This window comes from Oreochromis niloticus, linkage group LG23, assembly GCF_001858045.2.
Source record: "Oreochromis niloticus isolate F11D_XX linkage group LG23, O_niloticus_UMD_NMBU, whole genome shotgun sequence".
Lineage (NCBI taxonomy): Eukaryota > Metazoa > Chordata > Actinopteri > Cichliformes > Cichlidae > Oreochromis > Oreochromis niloticus.
In genome coordinates, this window is record NC_031986.2 from 17,197,010 (window position 1) to 17,219,244 (window position 22,235).

General features: G+C 42.8%; 1 protein-coding gene across 1 annotated transcript in view; it reads left to right on the plus strand.

The window, feature by feature from the left end:
* The window catches only part of prox1a (prospero homeobox 1a), a 41,728-nt gene extending 21,617 nt beyond the window's left edge, over window positions 1-20,111 (plus strand). The window contains 2 exon segments of the mRNA XM_003446607.5: window positions 4-198; window positions 18,247-20,111. Coding sequence (XP_003446655.3) covers window positions 4-198; window positions 18,247-18,432 — 381 coding nt within the window. The 3' untranslated portion in view covers window positions 18,433-20,111.
* The last annotated feature ends 2,124 nt before the right edge of the window (window positions 20,112-22,235 follow it).

The following is a 22,235-nucleotide window of genomic DNA, read 5'->3' on the forward strand; positions in this document are numbered from 1 at the left end:
CAGTTCAATCGATGCATCACCTCCCAGCTGATCAAGTGGTTCAGCAACTTCAGGGAGTTCTACTACATCCAGATGGAGAAGTTTGCTCGGCAGGCCATCAACGAGGGCGTGACCGCTGCCGAGGAGCTGACCGTGGGCCGAGATGCCGAACTGTTCAGGGCACTCAACATGCACTACAACAAGGCCAACGACTTTGAGGTGAGCCGGGCCGTCTTTTTTAGGGGACGCCAGGTGTATTGATTTGTTTAACAGGAAGTGGACCTTCCACTCAACGACAGAAAATATGGAGAGAAAATGGCAAATAGGGAGGGAATCTCAAACACACACAGTGGGAAACTGTCACGTCTGCACTACCTGATATGTTGTTTATCTATGATGCTGCATCAGTATCAGGGTAACTAAAAAATAGTAATACCCTTAAAAAGACTAAAAGCAGAACTATTTATTCACTGTATCATGGTGTGTGTGTGTGTGTGTGTGTGTGTGTGTGTGTGTGTGTGTGTGTGTGTGTGTGTGTGAGATGTTTGTTTCATTTAATCAGCTCACTGATTTGCTTTGGCCGGCTGTCACTGTTTAGCATTGCTTTAGGTGCACCTGCACTAGTGTGTAGCTCACATATTGAAAGAGGAAGCAGTAGGATATATCGCTGTTTCAATATTGTGCTCCACCTTTAATGGTAAGCCCTCTTACACTTATGTTTTATCTTTAGTGGTGTTCTCTTTGCAAACTATAAAGTTTGGTGGTTTAACTTCTCTGTTAAACCCATACAAAACTTTTTGGAATCTTCCAAAAACACGACATTTTTTTGGAAGAGGTCAGGTTTTTTTTGTTGTTGTTTTTTTTTTTCAATAAAAAATATCCGTGTTTGCTAAACTTTGGAATGCAACGTCAGGTCGCCTTCAGTTTAATTAATGTACCATTTTTCTCCAGACATTTCAGAAATAAAAAAAGCTTCCTCGATCCAGTGCACAAGACTGAAAAATACTTTCTGCCCGTTTCTCTCGTCACCAAATTAAAACTGAATTCAGCGTAACTCAAACACACTCACTCACACAAATGTCCTCCACCAAGTCAGCTGTTCAGAGTGCAACAGTCACCTCACAATTCTGCTGAGGTGTGGATGTTGCTGTGTGTGTGCTCGATGAGGCGAGAGAGGACGCCGCTCGAGGCACGGGTGTCCTTGTCAAAGCGATTTGCAGAAGTCACATTCCCTCCCTCACTTTCCCTCTTCCAGTATTGGTCTAAGGGGACCTGAGGGCCCTTAAACTATCCAATGTAACATCAGCAGCATTTAGATGTCCATTAGCTTACACCTTATCGCTGACACACACACACTTCGTTTTTTCTTTTTTTTTTATGCTTAGGGATACAAATGCCAAAGCCTAAATGGATAAAGAGTTAGACTCGCAGACACGACACACCCTCATATTCATGCTGCAAAGGGTTTGCGATATTGAAGTAGGCTATTTGGAGAAATGAATAGCAAATGCTTTGCATAGTTTGCATAACAAGAGTCAGGTAGCATTTCACAGGTGTGTATGAAAAGAGCATATACAGGAAGCGGACAGACGCATGCAAATAATGAGTATGTGTGATTATTTATAGAGATAGGAGGGTCAGGTTTGAAGTTCAAACTGGGTCCAGGAGACCTTTAAACCAGGGCTCAGTTGCACTTTTTTGGCCAAGGAGACGATCAAATTTGACTTTCTAGAGGAAGTAAAAGTCACAACAAGGTTTCTGTAGGTGAACCTGTGGTAGGATCAGTACTGGCTGTGTTTTTTTAAATCATCAAAAGCTTTCAGTTAAGCTTTTGATGACACAAAGTGTTTGATTTGAGTTTGTACCGTTCATGCATTCATTAGTTTTGGTCCATTTGACTGCACAGTGCAGTTTGAAAATCAACCCACGACTCTAAACCTGAAACTGTGCTATTAAAGCCATTAAACACATTTTGTTAAGAATTAGCATGTGATGTTGTGCATTTGGGACCAAACACTGTTTAAAATTATCTTATTTGTTCTTAGCTGCATTTGATTAAACTTTAAAATAAGGGGATTACATTAAAGTAATGGAAAAACATAATTTAGTGGCTAAGTTTTCACTTACAAGACAAACACAAAAACTAGAACCTTACCGAGACCACAAACTGTACGTAAATGATGGAGTCTTGAGTTGAGCATGCTCAGTAGTATGTAGTTTATTGCCAATTATATAACATATATATTATGTACTGCAAAAGCACAACAACAGCAACCTCAAGGTCCTTTATTGTTGTAGGGTAAAGACCCTACAATAATAAAGAGAAACCCCCTAAAATCAAGTAACCCCCTGTGAGCAAGCATTTGGTAAAAGTGGGAAGGAAAAATTCACTTTTGGCAGGAAGAACCAGACTCAGGGAGGGGTAGCCATCTGTTAGGGCTGAGGGAAAGTGTCAGCTGATCAACTATATTTCACTGCATCTATTTTAGTTTAACTGGGACAAATATTACAAAATGAGCTTCATATTGTGTTCATTTTTTCACTTTAAACTCACAATTGATAGACAGATAATAGAGAAATAAAAACCCGGTTTAGGGTCATAGTGGGGCTGGAGTCTAGCTATTATAGTGAGGTGAGATAAACCCTGAACAGGTCCCCAGCCTGTTGCAGGAATAACACATTCACACTAATGGCCAATTTAGAAGTACCAGTTAACCCGACCCATGCATGTCTTTGTACCGTGGAGAAAATGCAAAATTCCACACAAAAAGACCCCAGCTGGCCGTTAGATTCAAACTCACGACCTTTTTTGCTGTGCCAACTGACTCCAATATACGGCGGGTCTGAGAGGTCAAATGAACTGCACCATAAGAAAACACCAGCAAATAGAAAAATGCTGCAAAAGCACACAAAATGCAAAAGAATTTGAATAAAACACAACAGAAGTGTTTCTGGGGATACAATAATGTGACGGACAAGCCGCGGAAGTGACAGTAATTAAAAAATGCAAAGGATTGAACTTGGTATTGACACGGTATAAATCAGTGTTGTTAGGGAGAAAATGATGCATTGAGTGTTTTAATCTTGTGATTCATATGTAATGAAGATATTTGCTGTTTGCTATTAGCCGTTTACTGTTAGCTTGTCGTTTCTGCTATGTTTTCGTGTCCCCAAAAATCACTTTTGTTTTGTGATTTTTGTATTTTTTAGCTTTTGCTGCCTTTTTTTTCTATTTCCAAAATAATTTATTCATCTTTTGTTCATTTTTTTATCTGTTCCCATTGTGTTTTGTGTGCTTTTCAGTGCATTTGCCCTCTCAGGGCCACCGTACCTATGTGATCTGCCTAATTTTTTGCATCGGAGTAGCTGCCCTCTGCTGGCCATGGGAAAGAATGCCGATTATGACAGGTTTTTGCAGTTGAAGGCGAGGGATGTGATTTTTTTTGGTATCCGAAGCTTCAGTTTACATTTGTTGGCCAGCTGTTTTGGTCGCAAGCAGCTACACAGTCAGTGTGGAGAGCGAGATACTTAAAACATCTGCCAAATGGGTCCAGCACCTTGGTCTGATGATTCAGCTTGTTTGGTAATTAGATGATAGATTGTTCTTCAGACCTGGAGGCCACATCCATCTTTTATATATAGTCAATAGCTTATTATTAGCCTAGTTGGTCATAACAGATGTCTGATTAAGAAGACCTGTGATGAACAGTAAATCTAGTAAATCAGTATAAATACACATTGTGTTAGAAGTTATGAGGGTTTATAGTTATACTATAGAGCTCTAATGCTGGTAAGGACATTAGAAAAAGGTCGAGTGTTCTCCAAGCAATGAAGTGTTTGTAACGGTGCATATACATTTTCTTCCCCTACTTTGTCCCCTTTCCTGCCTGCCTCTTCCTCCTCCTCCTCTCCTCTCCTCACCTCCCTCCTTCTTTTCCGCCCTGAGGGAACATTACTGGCTAGGGACCCTCTCGCTCTCTCTGTCTCCTTCTCTTTTCCCCTCTCTCTCTCCCCCTCTGTCAAACTCAGAGGCGTGAAACTGGAACCACGGCCGATTCAGCAAGTCTCCCGACGTGTACACACACACACACACACACACACACACACACAGAAGTCTTCTCCTTTCACCAAATTTAGCATCATCAGAGTTCCACCTTGGTTTGTCCCCATCGCACCTCCCTCCCTCCCTCCTCTCCTTCCTCCACTTTTTGCTCTTTCCTTGCTCCCTCTCCTTCCTCCCCCTCTTCCTGCTGAATGTGTCCTCTATTGATATGTTCTCTTCGTCACCTCCTCTCCTTCGCATCCTCCTTTCATTTGCCTTTGTCCTCTCCTCCACTTTCTTGTCGCCCTCCAATTCCTCCCCGTCGTCCCCTTAACTTTTCCCTCCACCTTCGCTCTAATTTTTGTTCTTCCCCTACTACTCTTACTATTGCATCATCATCTTTATTATTATTACTTTTTACATCTTTCTACTTACAAGGTTATGTTTTCCTGGTTAAAATGGACCCGAATCTTAACTAAAGCTCTGTGTGGTGAATTTTTAAAATGGCCCATGCTTTGGTTGAGGAAAAAAAAAAGCCTGTCATTAGTAAAGTTACAGGGCCAGCATTTTAAATAGTTATTGCAGTGGAAAGGTAAGTGATGTGTGTGTGTGTGTTGGCGTAAACAGGCCCCAGTAATTATAGCACCTTCATTAATTACCTTCTCCTCCAGCCACATTCTTTCAACTCTTCTTTCTTGTTTACCTCTCCCTCTCTCTCTCTGTCTCTCCATCCTTACTGTCTCCTCACCCCCCCAATCTCTGAAACAATTTTGTGCTAATTGCAGCTCTGCCCACCAACTAATGAGGAAAGCGAAAAGAAGAAGGAAACTGGAGTAAGGGAGAGAGGAAACAGGGAATAGTCTCATCTTCAAAAACAAAACAAAAAAAAGACAGAGAGGTTTTCTTTGCCAGGACGCTCAGGGAAAGGTGTCAGCTCCCACCTTCTGCCAGGAGGGAGAGAAATGTTTCCTCTTTTTTTTATATACCGAGAACAGATTGACGAGTTGTTGGTTAAGGCTGCCAGCAGCATTAGGCGCGCCGCTCCTGACTTGCCTGAGAGTGTGTGTTTTGAACTTATTAAGGATTTATGCTTTGGTGGGTTAGGCCTGCCAGAGCAAACGGGAGCACATTCCGAAACATGCAGACTGACTCCACCAGTACCTGCTCAGCTCGGCTCGGCTCAGGTTTTAAGGTTTTCCATTAGGTGGCAGTGCCTGGTACCAGGAACATTTTTGCCCCTCAGCCATAAAAGGCTGATGAGGTGTTCTTCTCACCCTGCTGGGCGGGCAGCTGGGTGACTTGGACTCCCAAGTTTCTGAATGCGATAAGTCCAGAACAAAGCGACACAGGAGTTTCAAGTTGATACCACAGGTGTATCTACTAAAAATCTCAGACGAGCTCGAATCTCAGTGACCTCAACCTTAAGGTGAGAGGTCAAGTTTTTTGAAAATCTTTTGAACACGATAGCTCAATAAGGAAGTCACATAGGACTTTGATACCATAGGTGTATCTACTTGGAGGCTGAGGCCAGAGTTCCAAGCGAGCTGAGTCGGTCTGAAAATGTGGCGTCAGCAGACTCCTCGCCACTGATTGGTCGGTCATTGGCGCCACTCGATGAGTCGTGAGAGCAACAAGAAAAATGACTACACAACAAAAGAACACCATGGTCACCATGACAAAAAAATTAGTCGACCAAGCAGCAGGTACAGCATCGCCTTGATATCTGTGTTTGTGTCGCATACAAATGATGTCACGGGATTTTAGTCGCATTGCTGTAACATCTCTGCAAACATTAGCAGGTACACAGTTGAAATGGAAAATGTCGGAAATTGGGTCGAGTCCAGCTGAGTGGGAGCTTGTGGAAATGACACTTAACTGTGGAAAAATGGAGGCCTGGTGTGTGGCTGTCACGTTTCCATGTATGAGAATTCAATGAGCGATAGGATGTACAATGAGATGTTTTTACGAAGCCTTCTAGAGGACGTTCTCATCTTTCCAGTTCAAGGATCCTTACTGTCTCTGTCAGCACAGCTGCACATCACACACACACACACACACACCTACACACACAAATACACACAGATACTCATTTGTATTTGTCTGAAAGAAGCAGAGATGCCCTCCCTTGAAGGGTGGGTGTGGTTTCTGCTAAAATCTACCCTTTGACTTTGAACGACACATACACATACTCACTCACAAACACCTGGAGGCCACAGGCTGGTCACACACTCACATTTCAGGGCTATCCGATTTCATAAGCTGTGCACTTCATGAAAGGCTAAACTCCTCATGTCTTTCTCCGCCGTTTTAGATTCTTTGTTACCCTTTCACTCTCGTTATTCATCTATTCAATCGTCTTTTCCGCTTCTTCTTCACATGAGCCCGGTGAAAAGGGGGTCTGAGCTCGACTCCCAGGAATCGATTTTGGGAGGCGTGTTTCTCTTCACACTGGTAACAAAAAAAAAACCTCCTGAGTGCAGATTTTTTTCCCCCATTTCTTGAATACAAGTTCCCCGTATCAACGTCAACCTTAAGTTTGTCATTTTTCCCTTAATTTTAATCAGTCTGGCTGCCGTCCTCACCTCTTCTAGTCATAACCTACCCAGAAGGGGCAAACACACACACACACACACACACACACACACACACAGAGTAATGGATCAGCCCTTTTGAGAGGAGGCGAATTTCAAAGACTACACCTGTCCTGCTTTCTTTCGCTCTCCACCCTCTTTTTTTCCTTTGTCTTCTCACCTCTGATCTCTGCCTCATTCTGCATTCAGAGCTTTGGACTTGGTATTTAAAGTACGCTTGCTGTGCTTCATGTGATGTTGGCTTTTGAGCACTTCTAGAGACACCAGCTTTTAGTTTGACACCACCGCCAGGTATTTAATGTTTCCCGCCCCTGAAAAATATTAAAAGAACAAATTAAAATACAAATGTTTAAAAGGGCGTAAGGGAACCGGCTCAGATTAGCAGTGCAAGCGTTCGTCCTCTATGAAGCTGTTATACCATACTTATTTGCTTTACTGTGTATATGCCTGCGTAGGTCAGGGTGGAGGGGGATGGGCACTACAGAGGTCGGGACAGCGACACCTGACACCGGCATCCTGTAACACATTGTGAACTGCAGGCTATTGAAACACTTAGGAAAAGATCTGAGTCGCGCTAAAAGGTGAAGTCAGAACACTGAAGTGTGTGTCTAATTATGAGCAGACACAGTTTAACAAAAGTTTCCTCGTGACTTCACTTCTCTACAAAAGCCTTGAAGTTTTGAAAGGTGCATTGTTTTAATTACTCGTTATAAGTTGTATATGTGACACTGCGTTTCTGTGAGACACACGCAGATCTATAAACCACATGAACACACACTCTCGAGGCTGCTGTCATTCCGAGAATGAGCTCCGAGTCTTCCCCGCCGTCTCTTGCTGGTTGACAGAGAGCGGTATGCTGCAGACAATGCCACCTGCCAGTTTCTGTCACTATAATTATAGCTATCTGCCTGCAGTGTGTGTGTGTGTGTGTGCGTGTGTCTTAGTATTCCAGTTGAGAAGAAGGCATCATCTTTGTCACTGAGCCTGATTGGAGTCACGAGGGGCGGTTTATGTGTGTGTTTGTGCATGTGTGTGACTGTGTATGGCCTTCCTGTAACTCTGTGTGTGTGTGTTGAGCATGCAGTGATTCCCTTCTCCTACCCCAGCTGTCTCCTTAGCTTTAACAATAGGCCTGGTAACAAAGACGTGGCCTTCAGCCTCTATCATGTGATGCTAGTGGTCTGCAGCCTCTCAGTCAGATGACCAAGGCTATTGTTCTTTATGGGTGACACACATAAACGCACACACACAAGGAAGCATACACACACACACACACACACACATCTGAGGAGGAACAGCACGTGTGTGAACAGGCACGCGCGAAACCGGAGCAGGCGGAGAAACGAAGACGCTTGTAATGATAGCACGCAAAACGCAGACACTGATGAGATAGTGACAACAGACACACACACAGGCCCAATCTCAGGACGCAGACCCTTCCTCTCAGTCACATGCCGTTTGAACAAAGAGAAACGTTATTGTCACTGTCCTGCTGACAGTGAGATCAGTGACTGATTGACAAAAGAGCAGCTGAGAAAGGAAACATATTGCCGATGTCCTGGAGGAGCCTCCAGTCTCCACTCTGACTTCTAATGTCACACTTACTGACTAAAAGCTCAGGCACTCACATTGTTGAGAAACAGATGAGAAACATCGATATGCCGTCAAATTGATATTTATTCACCTGTGTGTGAGGAAGCTGCGAATCAGCATCATGTTTCCTGATTTACGTGGAAATGGCTGCTACGTGCCCACTGCGAATGTCGGTGACTGTGTCAAAAGCGACTTAGGTAGCTCTGTGTTATTTATGTGAAGTGGCTGGGAGGCTGAATGGTGTGTGGCTTTTTTTCAAAAGCTCCTAAATGTTCCCCAAACTCACAGCTTCTAAGGTGTGTCACGCTAAAATTCTGCAACCAGAGGGCAAGATACAGACGCAGGTGAGCTTTAGGAGGCTTCTTTCTTAATGATGAATGGATGAGTTTGAATGTAGGAAAACAAAGGAATGCAGACACAGATGGGATAAAAAGTCAACATCTTGGGGCACATATGGCTCACTAGGTAGTGCAGGTGACCCATATGTCAGTAGGCTCAGATTCAAGCCTGGCTGGGACCCTTTACGTGGTTCCCTTTGTTTCTCTCTCTGTACAGTCCAGTCAAAAAGTTTATCTTCCAGCCAGTATCTCTGACTCAGCGTTTAACCAAACGTTAGTCTTACAACAATGCTGAACGCTGTAACACTAAGCACCACAAGCTAAATCTAGACCGCTGTAAGATCCACCACAGGAAAATATGAAATAAAAAAGATTTTTTTTAAGACTGAGCCAGAGTTAACAAGTAAGATTCAGGAATACCCACCAGCAAATGTGTCCGTCTGCATACACGTTTCCTTCCAGATGTTGATTAGTTGACGAGTGGATCCTGATAGAGAAGGGAGCGCCAGTGGAGCTCATCAGGAACAGGAGATCTATTCTCTATTGCACTGGATTGACACTCAGACTTACCAAGTGCCCATTTTTCCAATTTAAAAATGCCGTTAGATCTTTTTCTATATGTAGAAGAAAAGGAGATTCTACTCGTGCGTCACATGGTCAGAGCTCTGGACAGTCACATTGTCTAACATTAAGTAGCATAACTCTGTGATGTGTTGGGCTCCCAGGCGTCTTACCACTTCCTCTTTAAAGCTTACCTGCTTTGGTTTGGAATTTTTTTTCTCCCCTCAGCATATAACTGCTGAAATGCTGAAACAATGGCTAGCGGTGATGCATACATCTACCAAACTTTTACTTTTAAACTAGATTCAAACGCTTTTTAAAAAAAAAACCCAGGGCAGCTCTGTGTCATTTAGATGTCTCTTAGACCTCTAATCAACAGAAAATTGCACTGAGCTAAAATACAGAATGTTCCTGTCGAAGGAGAAAGGGTGACAGGAACAAGATGTAGAGGGAGAATGGACTCTCTTTGCTGGCTGTGTGTTTGCGTGTGTGTGCGTGCATGTGTGTGTGTGTGTGTGTGTTCGTATTTTCCTGCCAGGGTGTGTGTGACCAAAGCCAGGTCTGATAGCAGTGAAAGCGAGAGAGTGAGAGAGAAGGAAAAAGGAAGCAGATGCCTGTGTGTTGGCACAAAAAAAAGATGCGTCCACTCAGTGCCTCACACACACACACACGCACACACACTCATATAACAGCATTTGCTCAGTCCACAGAAGGAGCAGCACATGAAAGAGTTCCAGTATTGTCTCTATGATAGAGAAATACTCCACTGACCGACAGCACAGTGGACCTCAAGGCCACAGAGCGAATGAATAGCAAAGAAGACGAAGACCGTGAGTGTGTGCGTGTGTGTTTGTGTGTTTGATGTGAAATTAAAGAGACTAGAGAGGAGGTTTGAAAAAGACAAGCAAGGTGAAAAATGATCAATGATCAAGCAAATCACGTAAGTGAAAGCATTCAAGCGAATCCTGAAACAAATACAGACATCTCCTTCACTGACGGAGCGAAGCAGACAGACTTACAGAAAACAGAAGGAACAACACACACACACACACACACACACACAGTCTCTGTTTGCACACCTTCAGAGTCAAACATATGGTGTTTGTATAGTGATTTCTTAAGAGCACAATCTGTGTGTTTCCTCTTTCTGTGGAAGACGGCGAGTGAGGATGGAAAGGAAAAAACAAAATAGATAGATGAGCAGAAGACATATGGAAAGCAGAGGCAGCTGAGGACATGAAGACACACACACACACACACACACACACACACACAGAGCGTATGCATCACTGTGGATCTCATGGTGACAACATGAAGAGAAAAGGCATTAATCCTTCAGGATACAGGGAGACAGAGGAAGAGGAGTGGCTTAAATTCAGAGGAAGAGGGAGGGAAAAGGAGAGGAAAGAAGGTGAGCAGGTGATGAGCGATGCAGAGGAAAGCATAAAAGGATGGAGGGAGGCGGTGCCATCACTGCTGCTGAGTGACTCTGATGTCCCAGTACTGTCACAACATCAGTGATATTAAATCAGGACCTAAATTCATAATTTTCTGAACAACTGCCTTTTTGTTACCTCAGATGTTATCTTGCTTAGTTTTTATGCTAAAGACTAAGAACTGCCTGTTTTTAAAAGCACACCCTCGAAACAAGGATCACATCCTTTTATGTCAGCGGAGGTCGGTGGATTTTGCCAAATACGGATAAACATCGACATCGCATTGTAGGTGACGAGAATGGCAGACCATAAAACAAGCAAACAAACAAAAAACAGGAAGCAGAGGGTTAGAGCTGGTAATATACGCCAAAGACTTCTTTCTTTGGAACAACAATGACGTGAAGCTGTGGCCACCCGTTAGCAAGCAAATGCAGGAACAGTTGTTACCAAAGGTTCCTGTTCAACAGCATCTCCGAAACTTCTTTTACGAGCCCTAAAGTAGGTGAACTAGGTGCAAATGTATTAGAAGTTACGTATTTTAACACAAAAATGGCCTGTAGAGGCCTGGATGTCGGAGTTTTGATTCATAGTTTGTGTAAAATTGATTTTCTCCACTTGTTGAAAGCACAAGGTCACATCAGGCCTCACCTTATCCTAAAGACCTCATAGTACCATATCACCTTATTAGAGCATTTCACTCTCAGACTGTGGGTTAGGGTTACTTGTGGTTCCTAGAGTATTTAAAAGTAAAATGGGAGGCATAGCCTTCAGCTTTCAGGCCACTCCTCTGTGGATCCAGCTCCCAGTTTAGATTCAGGAGACAGACGCCCTCTCTACTTTAAAGCTTAGGCTTAAGACTTAATAAAGCATATAGTTGGGGCTGGACCAGGTGACCCTGAACCCCCCCTTAGTATTGACTCAGTCTGCCAAAGGCTTCCCTCTCTCCCCTCACCAGTCACGGCAGATGGCCGTCCCCCTCTAAGCCTTGTTCTGCTGCAGGTTTCTTCCTGTTAAAACGGAGTTTTTCCTTCCCACTGTCACCAAGTGCTTGTTCACAGGAGCTTGCTCATTGGGGCTTTTCTCTGCATTATTGTTGGGTTTTACCGTACAATATAAAGCTCCTTGAGGCAACTGTTGTTGCATTGCTCTATAGTATATGAATAAAGCTGAACTGAATTGAGAGGTTTATCACTCTGTCGCTGACAGGATAAAGAACACAAAATGTAATCAGAGAAATCTTTATTTGTCAGGAAGTAATAATATTTTTCAGTTTTGCTCTTGCAGTTAATAACTAGAGTCTATTGAAAGCTTTCATGTTTTGGATGTGTTAAAATGGGACAAAGTATACATAAAAAAGTAACCCAGTTATGAAGGGCTCTCCTTTATTCTAAAAATATTTTAATGCAACCTTGCCCTTTTGTGCTCGTGGTCCACACTGTTAAAAAAGACTAAATTAGTAAACAGGCGTCACTGTTGCTAAGTGGTTGCCGGTCGTGTTCGTGTTTTCAGGCCGGGGTGCTGACATTTTCTTTCGCTGGTGATCTTTCCTTTGTGTTCTCAGCCACAGCAGCCATCACCATGTTTGCCAACAGCACAGTTATCACAGTCTGAACTGAGTTGCTTTTACCGCTACTAGAAACACAAAACGCATCAGGTTTAGGAGAAAAAAATTCATACATTTTTGGAAATCCCTACTTTTAAACTAGTATAGAAATGTACAAATGAAAGAAGAGAATAGATGGACTGCGATTAAATGTGTCAACAAAAGAAAAACAGCAGTTCAGATATTCGCTAGAGTCTCTGTAAGCGAGGGTGATGAATTTGCATGACGATAAACACTCTGATTTCTCATAAGAATAAACTTCCAGGAAGAGATCAGGAAAGGATGAGCCTGTGAGGCGGATGATGAAGGGATAGAGCGAGTGGATGAGAGAAAAAGGAAGGAGACGAGGAACAAAAAAAGAGAAAAAGCAGGAGCGAGGGCGTCCCAGTAGGCCTCTTTGTTGGGCAGCGATTTAGAGATTTACAGGCTCTTGTCCTTCTGTGTGTGTGTGTGTGTGTGTGTGTGTGCACACATCTGTGTCTGTGTGTGTCTGTATCTGTGTGTGTGTGAAGAGAGAGTAATTGAGCCTCCCTTCATCCAATATTTACCCACCAAACCGGAGCAATCATGCGAATTATGTTTACTGGGAACGAAGTGTCTTTCTTCCTCTTTAGCTTTCTTTCTCCTTCCCACTTTCCCCCAATCCTCCACCCTCTCTCTCTCTCCTGGCAACTAGATACCAAATCAAGATCCTAGCCAGGAGTAAATCATACACACACACACACACACACACACACACACACAAACACACACAAACACACACACAGGGAAAACATGCCCATCTGTATTGATGATGGCCTAATTTAGATCTCTTTATTGGACTGATTTACGATGGCCAGACAAATCTGGGCATCTGGACCCAAGTATGCGTCTGTGCGTGTGCGTGTGTGTGTGTGTGTGTGTGCGTGCGTGCGCGCAGGGCTGTCCAGTTAAACCGACACCAAACCGGACATACAATATCCTCCCTGCTTTGTTCCCTTCTTTTCTTCCTGCGTTTCTCCCCCTGCCTCTCTTTGAGTCAGCGGTGTCCTTTTTGTCGTCTTGCTTCAGCACTTTGAGTTCTCTCGCCGCTGCCGCGATGACACGCGTCATCCTGAAAACATTTCAAAAACACACAGTGATCATCACGCTGAAGAGGCACCCACAGCAGGGCACTTATAGGTCAAGGTCAGCGAATGTCTCGCGGTGCAAGTGTGCAACTCGACAGTTTTTGCGATTTCAGATCATCAGTCACAAACAGCGGACGTGGGAAAACATTTCATTAGGTGCTAAAGGTGCATCTCAGACTACGACAGGCTCTACACCACTAACATACATGCAGAGAATATAAATGTCAGTGCGGAAATGCAATTTACGCAAGGAGACGTTGAAACGGAGGGGATCTGTGTTGGTTTAAGATAAGAGCCGATTTTAACAACTAAAGGATGAAGGGATGTGCTCCGGGAGCGAGAGGACGGCTCAAAGGCACATTCATCTTAAAGATCAAGCTCAGGTTTCAACTTTTATTTGTCCCACGGGCAGTTTCACAGCAACCATTAACCAGCATCTTGACTTAGTGGTTTTCTCTGATTTCCTGCAAAGCTAAAAAGTGAGTGTGTAGTAGTAGCACCTCCCGAGGTTTGATGGTTAAGCATAATCTAGTTTTTGCTATGAAAGAGAATTATAATGTATTCTTTATAAAAATGACGTCGTGGTTATAGCTTCTGTCTGTATTAATGTGGCTAAAAAGACTAAGAAATCCAAGATGATGTGATGGTTTTAGACCTGTCAGGCTAAGCCTGTACAGGAGCTGTAAAAGCAAATTTAAAGTCCAGAAATTTTGATCTATTGCCCTTTTTTAAGACATGCAATCACAAAGTTCTGCTAAGAGTTTTTAATAATATTTTTAATGAACTGCTTTTACCCAGTTACACAGTTTCCACTAAAAAATAACAAAAAATAATAAATATATTCTTCCCAAAATGTTGACTTTAACAGTTTAGATTAAAGTTTCCATGTATTTCTGTTACATTGCTATGTATATAAGTATAAGTAATGTGAAATGTAAGATTTAATAGAATCTAATCAAATGAAATTTACTTGATTAGTATCCATTCTGTTTATACCAAACACATATTTGATTCATTATTAAATAAAAAAAACTTTTGATTTTATATCTTTAAGTTGCATTTTGTTCAAAGTGTACATTTTTATTGAAGATGGAGAAACTTTTTTTTTTTTTTTTTTAGTGCAGATTAGATTATAGCTAATAAAAGTATTGCTACAAAGCCAATAAAATGCAGTTAAAGTCGAACCAGAACTGGAAAAAAAACTGTTTCAAGATACATGAAAAGCTGAAAGTGTTTTCTTGTGCTGACAAATTGATGTGGAAATTAAAAACCCAGTCATTAAGTGGTTATTAAAATGTTTTCAGAATTTGCAGATTGATGATGATTCAGCTCATAAACCATGACCCACTGCTCTCCCCTACATAAGCTGCCTTTATAGGTTAAAGGTATCGGTATTGGTATCGGCAATACTGGCTTTGTATTTGCTTGATATTGGATCGATATCAAAATCTGTGCTATCTCACAGCGCTGACTTTCATTCAAGCTGGAAAATTTCAAGGATTTCCAAAGTTTATCCAAGCGTAGTTTTTAAACAGTTGTTGATGAGCCTGATGGAACCACGTCAGGAAAGCAAGAGTGAGAGTTTGTTCCATCTCTGCATGCGATGCATCATGAATTTGGGAGGAGGTGGGATGTTTTGGGGCTGTTTTGCAGGTGACACTGCTGGGGACTGATTAAGAATTCAATAGGCTCTCATCCAAACTGGTCACAACAACACTGTGCAAAAACACATCATCTCATTAGGTTTGCGCTAAGCGGCGCCATCATTTGTTTTTCCAACAGGACACACCTCCAGCTGTCCAGTGTACTATGTGTTTTTATGGGTCTCAAGACTTTTTCACCCTCCCTAGGCTGCAGGGCTTTCTAACTTATGAATTAAGCACTGAATTGAAGGACAGTTTAATCACAGAGAGTGACGGTGCACTGCATCTGGCCTCCACTGCAGAGTGAGGGGAAAAGCAGCCAACGCAAGTGCACCACACATGTGGACGTTCCTTTAAGAGCGTAAGGAAAGCATTCCAGGTGATGACCTCATGAAGCTCTGAGTGGATGCCAAGAGTTATCAACATGGAGGCAGCTACTATGAAGAATAAGATGTAAAGCATATTTTGCCTAAAAATTTTGCTTCCTACAAAATTCTGTGCATTATGCCACTTTTTATTTCTTCCACAGTGAGGTGGTAGGAGACCAGAATCAAAAAAGAAAAAGCAGATCTGATTTTATAAGTAGACTCCTTCACTCTGTTGTAAAGACAGGTAGATGCTTCTTAAACAGGTAATGCTGATATTTGGCTTGTGCCAACTGTGCCAAAGTCTTTTGTTTAACCTATAGCATCACTACAACTTAGGCCCCAATCACACAGGCCTAAGAGACCAGGCAACCACTGGTCGCTAGGGAAAAATGTGTATTCCCTGACTGACTCCTGGAGATTAATGGCAGCAGGGAGGTAAAACTGGTCTGAAAGATAAATATCGTAACATACCCGTAGACCTCTATGCGATGAAAGCTAGCAGGTTGCGAAGGTCTCCAAGCTGAATAGTCAAGTTAGACACAAATCAGAAACAGAGACGGTCTGCCTTTCAAGGTAAATCTTCCTCATTTACGGTTCGTGTTGAGTGTCACACTCAGTAGTTGGTTAGTGTCTGCAGACAAGTTAGCTTCTTCCATGCAAACTACGGGAGACCAAAGTTTTCAGTGCAGACTCTCTGTGTAGGTGATTCGACCTTGTAACACCTTGCAACCACTTGCCAACCAGTTGGGGAATAGTTGGTTGGCAGGTGGTCTCTGACCTCTGTTACTGGGGCCTAAGTTGTAGTAATTCAAAAGGCTGAAAAAAATGGCCATCGTCCAGAAGAGCATAGTTGGAATAATTTGTGAAGCCAAATATCAGCATTATTCCCTGTGTGACTGAGGCCTTACTTCCCACACAGACTCTCTCTCTGCTCTTTACTTGATACAGTCTTAAGTGACCTGTGATTGGCTAAAGTCTCACCTATATGCTGCATTTTCTAAAGCCTGAAAAAGACCTAAGTAGGGGTTTGACTACCCAAGCTTCAATCTACTGAAAACTCTTTACTGAGTAGGTGTGTCCAAACTTTTGATATCATCCTGGAAAGTTTTAACCTGTATGTGTGTGTGAGAGTAAGCGTGTATGTCATGTGTGTGTGTGTGTGTACAGTAGCGTCTACACTAAGACAATGACAGAGGGCCTCATTGAAATAACTGTGGTCTCAGGGGGCCAGCTAAAAAAGAGAGAGGGTAGGTTAGGGTAGACAGAGTATATGAGAGTCCAGGGAATCATTTAGACTGCGAGTGTGTGTGACTGCGTGTGCGTGTGTGTGCGTGGAGTGATTCATCCGTTCTGGTGGCAGCTAACCTTGGCATGTCCTGCCACGCGTGACGGGGGTTACACCCAGACAGCTCTGTGCCGTCCTCCACATGTGTGTGTGAGCTTGTTGGGGTGTATAGGTGTATAGGTGGGTGTACCTTGCCTTGAAGAGTCAGCTGTGTGTGTTTGGGTGTGTGTGTGTGTGTGTGCATCTGCATGCAAGGAAAAGAGCCAAAAAAGAAGAATAAAAGGAGACGGGGAGGAGGGAGAAGGGAGAAGGGGGAGAATCCCAGTCAGGTTGTTTAGTGTCTTTGTATGATCTTGCCCCCGGGAGAAAGGGCAGGAAAAAAAGACTGAAAAATGTGTGTGTGTGTGTGCGCGCGTGTGTGTGTGTGTGTGTGTGTGTGTGTGTGTGTACCTCTCCGTGTGCCATTGTTCTGCTGTCAGACTCACAATGACACACACACAGCATTCAAATCTACACACACATAAACACACTAAAAGCCTTGATGTCAGTGTATTTAAGCTTGCACTGGAAACTACAACTGGAAGCCACACACACACACACACAGTCTGACGGATCACACACCACTGCTCACCTGCCATCGTCAAAGACTGCGTGTTTGTGATCTGCCATTATGTGAGAGTGTGTGCATGTCCACAAGGAGCATGCACACACACACACACGCACATCTGGGGGTTGTTAAGAATGGGGAAGTACAGGGAAGGGAAGTTCTGAAGAAGAGTTTACTGACAGGAATAGTAATATTTGGTCACCTGAAACAGCCGCACACTTAATTCTTCATCATTTTGCGTCATCAGCATTCTGGAAGCTCGCCTGCTCACTATTTAAAGATTTATACATCTCAGTTGTGGGTTGTTTTCAGTTCTCCCTTTTTTGACAGCATATTGTTTAGTATTAGTCACGGCACATGTGTATCATGTCATATGGCATAAACCAACCTGTGGAAAAGATGAATGTTCAAACAGTTACGCAAGAACTGTCTTTTTTTATTTTGAGTTCTTCTTCATTTATTTTATGGACTTCTATGGCCACGGAAATAAAATGATCTCATTTATAAAGAAAACATAAAATTAATTAATTAACTATAAAGTAGGCGCATGACTTAAACTGAATAAAAACATTAAATAAATAATTTACAATAATCCCCAACATGTGCGCATTTATTCTGAATCTCTGAGCACATTTTAAGTTCAAGTACATGATCCTCCTTTTGTGCTGCTGTATTTTTTACATATTTTTCCAAAGACACGTCTCAAGTTGTCCTGTGATGTAACACGATTTAATATGAATTTAAGATCAGCTACAATATTAACGCCCCTGATTCTCCTGTAGCTGTCCCTGCAGCAGAGCTCCAACATCTGGTGAGGACTGTTACAGCGGCAGATTAATATCCATAGTTTTGGCACTGGGTACTACAGTCACATCTGGCTGCAATGTTCTAATGTCCACATCATTTTTCAGTTACTTTCCCTCTTGCACTCCAGGTTTTCTGAGGTGGAAATGTGCTGTGCTTGTGCAGAAAGAAATGCAGAAACTCATTCAATCTTTCATTTACCGAGAAAAAATAACACAAGTGAGACATCCTTCCTTCAAAGATCAAAGTGGTGATATCACCCATGATTTCATTTTTTCTCCTTTCAGGTTCCTGATCGATTCCTGGAGGTGGCCCAGGTGACCCTTCGTGAGTTCTTCAATGCCATCGTGGCTGGAAAGGATGCGGACCCATCCTGGAAGAAGGCCATCTACAAAGTGATCTGCAAACTGGACAGCGAGGTTCCCGAGGTCTTCAAATCCCCCAACTGTCTACAAGAGCTCCTCCATGACTGACTAGGCCGAGGGAAGAAACAAAGCAAGCAAGACAGACCTCCGAGGACAGTGAGAAGACTGTAGGAAAATGCCGCTAAAGGCCCAGAGTTAGACTAGTCAGAGGTCTGTGATGAAATGCGATTGAAGGTTTGTGACGTTCATAAAGATATGCAGACTCTTGAGGCAGTTCTGTTCGGAGGCTGCCAGAGAGGTTCGCTTATGGTTATCATTTGGTCAGCCCGTCTTTTAAAAACAAGATGTTCTATGAAGAAAAAAAGCTTTTCCTCTTACATGAGGTGCCGGGCTGTGACCCAGAGTGCGGTTATGCTCAAATTAACATATTTTGTCGGGGAAATGAAAAAGCAAAACGGTGAGAAACAGAATCGCATCGAACTGGCAGAGAAGCTCCTCGTCCTTGAAAACCCCCGTCTTCTCTTTTTCCTCCGCCTTGTTTAAACTTTTCCATCCTCCTCCGGAGGAACAAAGGTGCGATGAAGATGACGATTCAACCTGTGACTTCGAGTCGGGGAGCAGACTAAAAATTAAAGAAGATAATATATGAAAAAAAGATCTTTTTATTGTGGATGTTTTTAAGTTACATGGACATTTTTGAGACAAAAAAGTGGTTTGTGTATTTTTTTCTTTCCTTTGTATAAGCTTACATCCTCTCTTCTACGACCCCTCAGTCACTCACATGCACACAGATACACCCCTCATAGGAAAGCACAGTAGCATTCCCAAACCCTCACCTGAATCCAGGCAAACTGGGCAAAAAACCCCACTTAGTTGTTGTTTATCCGATTCATTTCCCCTCCTGTTTTTACTTAAACCTCCTTTTACTGTACTGAGACTTACTGAGTGTCTATATTGACTGTGTGGCTCTTTCCCTGCCCCATCCCTCTCCGGCTGCCCCTCCTCTTCACATATCCAGAGCATCAGAGTTTCGTCAGTACTGGGTTTTTTAGCAGATGCTACAATTGACAGCTGCAAACATTTCAGATGAAAATCCCCAGTAACTAAAAAATAATGTAAAAATCTGTTCTCGTGCATTAATTCAGCAGCTGCATTTAGGTCCTAATGTCAGCAGACTGAAGTGTTGCTGCTTTTTAAAAAAAATTTATTTGTTTGTTTGGACCAATCCTGTATCTCCATATGTTGTTTGCACAAGCGTTCCTTAAATTGTCTTTATTTGAGGTTTATTGAACATGATCTGTACTGAACAGGACTTTAAACAGGCAAATAATCATTTCAGTTCCCTCTGGTGGACAAATGATATAATGCACGTTTCCTAATATGCTGTTACATCAATGTCAAAACGATAAGATAAGTCACTGTTTTCTTTACAATACTTAAAAAATGTGGCAAAACAAATTCTTGTGATATGTTTGAGGCTTCGTTTTGTCCATGATGCCCCCCTTAAGGCCTTCACTTTAAACCACTGTGTCACATTTCTTTTTAATTAAACGTGTTGAAGATGTTCACAGATGCAAACAAAACAACAGTATGTCTCAGATGGTGCTTAGTCCACAGACTAATCTTTGGAAACATTTGAAATCTGTGTTACACAATCATGAAAATGTTAAAAACTAATCATTAAATGTCCTGATAAGCACCAAACCAGTTCCCCAGGTATTTCCTCTCTGCTCTGGACAGCTGAGAGGGGGCAGCTGCACCGGCCGGGTCATGTGTGAAGTGTTTAAGGTTTTAACAGCTGAAGAAAAAAAAAAAACAAAGAAAAAAAGAAGAAAAAAAAGACAACAAAATGCTGATATTTGTAGCTTGTATAGATGTAATAAATACTCTGATCACTCTGATATTGTTATTATTTATAACTGAAATAATTATTCCTATTAATGTTATTCTGATGATGATGATTATTAATGCTTGCTACAGATTTGACCAGTGGTTTACTCATTGTTTATCCATCAAACTGCAACATGAAATAAATTATTCTTTGAACAAAAATCAGTCGGAGGTCGTTTGTAAGCTCGTCGCCGCTTTCTTTCTGCTCTGTTTGCGCTCGGCTGAGGTGCGGAGGGTGTTGACCGCTTGAACGCACCAGCTCGCCGTCAACTCAAGCAGTAACTAGGCAACGCGATGGCCACTTTAACTTGGTCCATGCCCTCGTCCCCTCCCTCCCTCCCTCCCTCTCTCTCTCTGGATCCTGTATGGGGGGGGGACATGTGATCCCTTGTTGTTGTTGCTGATGAATTGAAAAGAGGAGCGCTGTGTGATTATTGTCAGCACAAAAGCCTCAAAAAGCTGCTGACGCCTAGATTAGGCAGTACAAAGACGCAGGGACACACACGCACAACACACAAAAAGACATAGGTACAGGCTCTCAGTCGCACACACAAAAACACGGGGACGAGGCCCGGCTGCCCTCGTTGCCCTACGCTGCTTCGCACTGTTCTCTCCTCCGTTCATCCCCTCGCACCCCTCCATCACTCCATCGCTGATATTACTCTCCTCCTCCCCTCTTTTATACCTCTACTGTCTCCTCTTCGCTTCCTATCGCACAGATTTTATTTCATCTACCCTCCTCTAACGCCACTTACCTCCCTAACACACACAAACACACACCATGCCCTCTGTGTGTTGGCGCCAAACACTAACTGGCATCACACAATGCCAACCACCATCACCAGCATGGGATTAAGTGCCAGCACTCAATGTGCTTCTTTTTTCCCCCCTTTCTTTCTCTCCCTCTCTCTCTCACCGGCGCACACACACAACAAATAAATACTGCCAGACCTCCAGCATAATAAAACAGTTTATAATTCTGTAAAGCTATGTCTCCTGTAATAATCCAGTCTCAATTAACATTTTTTGCCTCTATGTAGAAGTCAGAGGGGATTAAATTAAACAAAACAAAAATTCACGGGAACTTTTGCCAAGCATGAAAATTTGAAACCACAAAGATGAGCACGGAGGTAGCTGTCGCAGGCTTTAATGTGACTGCTTTGCATTCAGCAAAACCAAAAGTACCTTCAAGAAGAAGCTGAATAGTCACAAAACAAGGCCATCAAGCATCACTGTGACGGGGACGCTGTGTCCTTCGCCAACAAATGGCCGCTTGCTCGACAACAGAGACTTCAGCCGCAGGGAACGTCATTTCTACAATCGTGTCTTTGTTTTTTTAACACAGCGTTTGATTGACAATTTGGTTGTGAAACATCTGATCAGACAGCCACATTAAACACAAACTAGAACTACCAGATTATTTTTTTAATCCTTTCAAGGATATTCAAGGTTTTGTGGGAGTTTGACCAACCAGCCTACACATGCTTTAGTGGACAGGGCATTTGACCAGGTTCCTCAGGAAGTGTCAGAGGGTTTCTACTTTGGTGGTTGCAGGATCACCTTATTGCTGTTTGCAGATGATGTGGTTCTCTTGGCTTAATCAGGTGATGACCTCCACGCTGCAGCTGAATGTCAGAGGGGCAGGAATGAGACCAAGTCTGAGGTCTTAATGGAAGGGTGAAGTGCCATTTCTGGGTCGGTGAGGAGTTACTGCTCCAAGTGTAGAAGCCTAAATATCTAGGGGCTTTGCTCATAAGTAGAGTATGAGATTTGGCAGAAGGATAAGTGGGGCATCATCAATGATGCAGACAATGTACCGGTATGTTGTGGTGAAGAGAAAGTTGAGTGTCATTTACCGGTCTAGCTACAGCCCCACAAAAAGAAAGAATGAGATATGAAAAAAGAAAGAAAGACAGATTTTATAAAATCATTTTTAATCGTGGGTACGAGTGGTGGAAATAAGCTTCCTCTGAAGGGCTCCCCAATCTCAATTCTGAGGTGCCTAGCGTTGACATGCTACT